Source organism: Branchiostoma belcheri, unplaced genomic scaffold (assembly GCF_001625305.1).
Source record: "Branchiostoma belcheri isolate BF01 breed outbred unplaced genomic scaffold, Haploidv18h27 scaffold2, whole genome shotgun sequence".
Lineage (NCBI taxonomy): Eukaryota > Metazoa > Chordata > Leptocardii > Amphioxiformes > Branchiostomatidae > Branchiostoma > Branchiostoma belcheri.
This window is the reverse complement of record NW_017803490.1, coordinates 5,698,312-5,704,586: the sequence shown is the minus strand read 5'-3', so window position 1 is coordinate 5,704,586 and position 6,275 is coordinate 5,698,312. Positions and strand designations below refer to the sequence as shown.

The 6,275-nt window shown below is 38.8% G+C and overlaps 1 protein-coding gene across 1 annotated transcript in view; it reads left to right on the top strand.

Moving 5' to 3' along the window:
- The window catches only part of LOC109468803 (colorectal mutant cancer protein-like), a 16,875-nt gene extending 13,442 nt beyond the window's left edge, over positions 1–3,433 (top strand). Inside the window, exons 13-17 of the mRNA XM_019767142.1 lie at positions 773–1,010; positions 1,656–1,824; positions 2,154–2,445; positions 2,715–2,817; positions 3,347–3,433. Coding sequence (XP_019622701.1) covers positions 773–1,010; positions 1,656–1,824; positions 2,154–2,445; positions 2,715–2,817; positions 3,347–3,424 — 880 coding nt within the window. The 3' untranslated portion in view covers positions 3,425–3,433. The remainder of the gene's footprint in view (positions 1–772; positions 1,011–1,655; positions 1,825–2,153; positions 2,446–2,714; positions 2,818–3,346) is intronic.
- The last annotated feature ends 2,842 nt before the right edge of the window (positions 3,434–6,275 follow it).

Here is a 6,275-nt window from a genome sequence, read left to right as displayed (position 1 = left end):
CTTCTAACTGCTCCTGATGCCCCCCCCCCAGTACCACCAGCTCTACAGCCAGCAGCTGTGACACAGACTTCAGTAAAGTCACAACACAACACAACACAACACAACACAACACAACACAACACAACACAACACAACATACATGTTCTGTCACCTCCTAACTACTCCTGATGCCCCCCCCAGTACCACCAGCTCTACAGCCAGCAGCTGTGACACAGACTTCAGTAAAGTCACAGCACAGCACAGCACAACACAACATAACATACATGTTTCTGTCACCTTCTAACTGCTCCTGATGTCCCCCAGTACCACCAGCTCTACAGCCAGTAGTTGTGATACAGACTTCAGTAAAGTCACAACACAACACAGCACAACACAACATAACATACATGTTTCTGTCACCTCCTAACTACTCCTGCTGTCCCCCACAGTACCACCAGCTCCACAGCCAGTAGCTGTGACACAGACTTCAGTAAGGACGACGAGTCTCGTCTCAAGGACTACATCCAGCAGCCTTAAACTCACACATACCTCACAAAGTGTACATGTACATCACACATGTTTTTGTTGATGTTGAATTTAGCAGCTTCTAACTGCTCCTGATGTCCCCCCAGTACCACCAGCTCCACAGCCAGCAGTTGTGACACAGACTTCAGTAAGGACGACGAGTCTCGGCTGGAAGATTACATCCAGCAGCCTTAAGCTCACACATACCTCACAAATTACTTACCGATGTTGAATTAGCAGCTTCTAACTGCTCCTGATGTCTCCACAGTACCACCAGCTCCACAGCCAGCAGCTGTGACACAGACTTCAGTAAGGACGACGAGTCTCGTCTCAAGGATTACATCCAGCAGCTGAAGAACGACCGTGCGGCCGTCAGACTGACCATCATGGAGCTGGAGTCGGTCCACATCGACCCTGACCCGCTGACCCTGGAGCTGGTCAACCCCAGCGCCCAGCGGCTGGACCTGGAGAACGCTGTGCTCATGCAGGAACTGACTGCCATGAAGGTTTGTAGCCTGGTTACCAAACTTATTAGTATTATAGCTCCCGAGTCCTACATCCTCTCCGCAAATAGCTATTTGCAGAAAGGATGTAGGACTCGGGAGCTATAATAGGTTTGGTAACCAGGCTAGAAGGTTCGGGGAAAATTGTCACAAAAAAAGTGTTGTTCTAGATTTAGGTGTTCGGTTTACCTTGTTGTCAGATCTGTTTTGGTGTTTACTTTTTGGTACGTGTATATGTTATAAGGTCAATTTGCCATGATGATGATTTAAGTATTCCTTATATATTTAGGCTTCCCTTTACTTGTGCATTTTGTCTATTTACTGTTAGTAATTATAAAATTGTCTAAACTTATGTAAGAACAATGTTCATGTTAAGTATTTATGTACCAATCTGTCAATAAAGCAATTTATAAAGACGAAAATGCAGTTGCAAGCTCTCTAAGAACTGTCACTTCTGATCAACTCAGGTCATGTTATGTGTACATAATTTCTGAAGTGTCACATTATAAAAGACAGGAGCTGTGGATTCATCCCTTTACAAAAATGGCAAAGTAAAAAATTTGGAAAAGACCAATTTCTTTGTGTTGCGGGTACCAGGTTTAAAATATGTATAGCAAATACATAGAGCTGTTCCTTTGTTGTCTTCAGGAAGAGAAGGCAGAACTGAAGGCCCAGCTGTACTTGATGGAGAAGGAGAAGAAGGCTCTGGAGCTGAAGATCACGTCTCGAGATGCCCAGGAGCAGGCCTACAAGGTGCAGATCGACCATCTCAAGTCAGAAGTCAAGGAGCATCAGAGAGTACAAGACAACCAGGTGAGTGTGGTATAAGATACACAGGGCTCGAAATCTTTTCTCTGCATTCTAAGTCTTGCACTGGTGCAGGTAACACTGAAAATTACTTGCACCAAACAAATTTTATATATGGTGACCTGCCCCTTCAACTCTGTCCTGCCACTTGCTACATAATGTAATCACACCCCATGGTGTCTGCTACAGCACCAGTTACCATGGTGACAGCCGTCTGGTCCTAGTCATTGACCTTATTTGCTTGGAGGAGAAGAAACAGAGCAAAACAATATGTTTCCCTTCTGCATAGGTAAACATAATAGAAACTGACTTAATATCTGACTTTGTTGTTTGGAGAAGAAGAAACAGAACAAAACAATATGTGTAAACGTAATAAAAACTGTGACTTTATATCCCAGGTCGGTGTCCCCACACACACAGCCACACCAATCACGACTTTGGAAGAACTGCGCGTTCACGTCGGGGGCGACACGGAGGTCTCACAAGCCTTGGCCGACGTGCTGCGCCGAGAAAAACGCCTCAAGGCTCGCATCCAGGAACTGGTGACCACCTTGGAGACGGTACAGCGGAACAACGAAACCAGGCATCAGCAGTCGGCAGAGTTTGTTAATGATCTTAAAAGGGCAAACAGGTAAAAAAATACAAATTGTAGATTATTATATAACCTCTGAATATATTGCCAGCCACCACTGTATAAGAAATATTATATTCAGGTAAAATGCTATGATATAAGTTATGGTGTGTACATACAAAAGGTAGGAATATCATACATAACAAAAAGTAGGAATGTCATACTTGCAGTACTAAGTATTCAGTGCAAAATTGATTTATAGAAAAGAGTTGTTTGTTGAATAGATGAACATTTTTTTGTCAGTAAATCTGTGCATTTTTCCCCCACAGTGGTCTTGTTGCAGCTTATGAAAAGGCAAAGAAAAAACATCAGAGTCGGCTGAAGAAACTGGAGTCTCAGATGATGGCCATGGTCGACAGACACGAAACACAGGTATGTTTTTTTGTTTGTTTGTTTTTGTCTGAAGAAGCTCCTTTTTGAAACACTTGTTTTTGTGGCTTATTCATTGTCCAAAACCAGAGGATGTTACCTCTTTGAAAACAGAGGTATTGTTTTTGGTGTGTCTGTTTCTTCCTCAAAGATGACATCTACTTTTCATGTACATTTACATCTTCTTATCTTATCTGTTGTTTCCACATAATTAAGTGTCTTGAAGTGTGACATAATTTCTCAGCCTCTCTTTATATGTATAACACTGCTGCCAATGACAGGTTACACTAGTCAAATTTTTGGGTGCTTTCATAGTGCAAATTTCCTCTGTCATAGGATAGAACTTCCTTACATACAACTGTTACAGTATCTTATTTGGATACAGATAACCATCAATAAAAATAGGTGATGCTAATTACAACCATGTTTGTTTGTTTGCATGTTTGTTTGTCAATAAATGAACAAAAACATTCATGGAGGTAAAAGATTTCTTGCTAACCTGTGTTCTAACCCCCTGTGACACTACATGTAGGTGCGAATGTTAACACAGAGGATAGCGCTCTTGGAAGAGGAGAATTCTCGACCACAGACCAACGAAACCTCCTTGTAGCAGCAGAACGAAAACATGTTCAAGCTGGAAGAAACTTCAGTCCTAACACACAGCTGTAACAGTGTCTTTGATTGGTCTTCAAATCTACTCTAGACCAATGAAACTTCCTTGTAGCAGCAGAACAGAAACATGTCAGTCCTAACACAGGTGTAACAATCTCTTTGATTGGTCTTCTCTAGAGTTTACCCCTGAATGCATGAAGTGGGAGTTGGATGAGCTGTAGTTCTTCATCCTTACAATAGGGGGAGCTGTTGACACATTGTGTATCTAACTGTAACCAAGACCACTAAGTTATGCTTCTCCATTTGATCTATTTCTTGGTCTTGCAGTCCAATATTTTCCAATTTGCCAAAATAATTTAACCCTTGAACAACTTATGTTCATGTAGCCTGGTTTAACCAAACCTCTTTTTTAGTTGTTGAGTCTCTTTTGGTAAGGAAAAAAAAGAGATTTGGCAGCTAAAATCGGTTTTGTAGGCTCATGTTAATGTTTAACTTTTGCTTATAAACTGTCAGACCTGTTCAAGTAATGAATAAATACGTAAATCATCTTGTAGCTGAGTAGAAAATCATTGATCTGCCACAACTGATGAAAAAATTTGCAGTCACTGGACACTGCATCCAGGATTTGCTTTTAGTGTGGAACTAGTTTGTTTTTGTCTCTTTTTGATCAGCTACTTAAATTTCATGTTCTGCTGATGAAACAACAGATCACCTCATTTTTCAATAATTATGTAATCATTATGATATATTTGCCATTATGTATATTCTAATGCTTAAATTCTGACATGCAAGTTAACCAGCAATATATTATATTAAAAATCGGGAACATTGCAGTAGGGAGGCTGCAATTCTATGTATGGTGCTCAATGAAACAAGAATGTGCTATTGTCTTCCCTGGCTTCTTAGTAATTAAGTAGGCTAAATTAATTGCCATAAGTGATAATAGACAATACACCCCAATGTTGCATGTGCTTGATATATAATCACTTTGTTTATAGATACAACAAAAATGTTTACCATTATTTCATATCTAGAGATACTGTTTTATTTCATAGTTGTTTTTTTTAACTTGGTCTGTAAGATTAGTCAAAGTTTAATTTTGGCTTGTTACATGCATCAAACAACAGTGTCATATTAATGCCTTGTAGCTCTATGTAGGATTGTACCATAAACATGTATTTGTTTGTTTGTTTACTCTGGAGCTTGGTCAACTTTGGTTAGGACTAAAGATTTTCTGACACGATAAAACGAAATTTGAGTTCGCAGTCAACACTGTCAGAAAAGAAGTGCAACTACAAGAATCATGTACTTATTACGAATATCACATATATCAGGATTACATGTAGCAATAGTTAAAAATGGTGCATACCTTCTATCTCTACAATACTGTCACATATAGGAAGACTAAAGTGGACATGGCTAAGCAAGTCTTGACTAGCAAATGCAGATAGCTTCAAGAAGTATTTCACAAGCTTATAGAGATTGTATTAGTTATTTCTTCAAGTTCTTCTCAATTTTGTAAATTGCAAGAAAATTTGGTATGTTAAATTAGTAATCACTAATGCATGTACATGTAAACGATTCTAGTTTTATCCAGCTTGATTTTAACTTCTCTATGTAATAATATTTCTCGATTATTTATTCACGGACAGGCGTATACATTATAACATAGCCGTATGAGTTGTGTTTTTAGTTACTTCACCATATTTTATACCAACACTGGCATTTAACTGTATGAAAACCTTGGATTTCGGATATATTTTTTGAATAATGAATGTGGAAAAGTAAAGCTTTGCAGCAGTATTGCAAGACTGACCAGGCATGGCGGAATATTGTGCAGTATGTTTGTGCAGTTTTTAAAAGGGTTTTATGTAAACCTTCAGTAAAATCCCAGGAAAACACGTGTAGTGGCATTTCTTGTCTGTTGTAGTCTTTTACTTTTATTATCCTGTATATGAGACCACAACTGACTTGGCTATATGGATGACATCTCAGGCAGGGGTTTTTCTAAACAGGGGAATAAGGGAGCTGCTCCCTCATGTAACCATCCAGCTCCCTCATATCAATTTTTAAATTGAACCCTGTGGGTAATACACACCATTTAGTCTTTCTCAAAATGATCTTTTTCCAGTAAAGATGTAAAAACAATACAACAATGCATTCTAGCATTACAAACTGTGTTAAATCCCCCCCCCCCGGTCGCTTCGTTCCTTGCCATGCTTGCGATCTGCTCCCTCATGCTAAATTTTTCTAGAAAACCCCCTGATCTGAGTGTGCATCAATTTTTGTTTCCAAAACCTGCAAAATGAACACGCAATTATTTCATTGCAATATTCGTAAAGGCTTATGAAGGTATAAAAATTCAATTCAACGTAATGTAGAAGTTACAAATAATAGATTTTCAGTCTTAGATGTGCAAAAGTTGATGACATTGTATTCTTTCAAAACGCACATAATACATACAGGGGACTCAGAGAAAGGCAACTATTGCTACCAACTTCTTCGTAACTTTTTCATTCTTCACTGAAAGGACAACACATTAGACACAAAGCTGTTTAACAGTGTATAAATTACATATCAGGCTATCTTGCCAACGGAAAGATTCATAATACAAAATAATGTTTTACTAGCGTGCTTTCTAACCAACATTTCCTGAGTATAATTGCACTAATATGAAAAATTGGGACAAAAAGAGGATAGAATGTTCACAATATCTACATGATAGGTTAGAGAGTTTGGCATATTCTACAGTTATTTTCACGTTCTTACACTGCAATATTATTTTTCTTGCTTATAGTAGCACCATTGCAGAGTAAAATAGAAATACAATGCACTTGTCAAAGGGATAT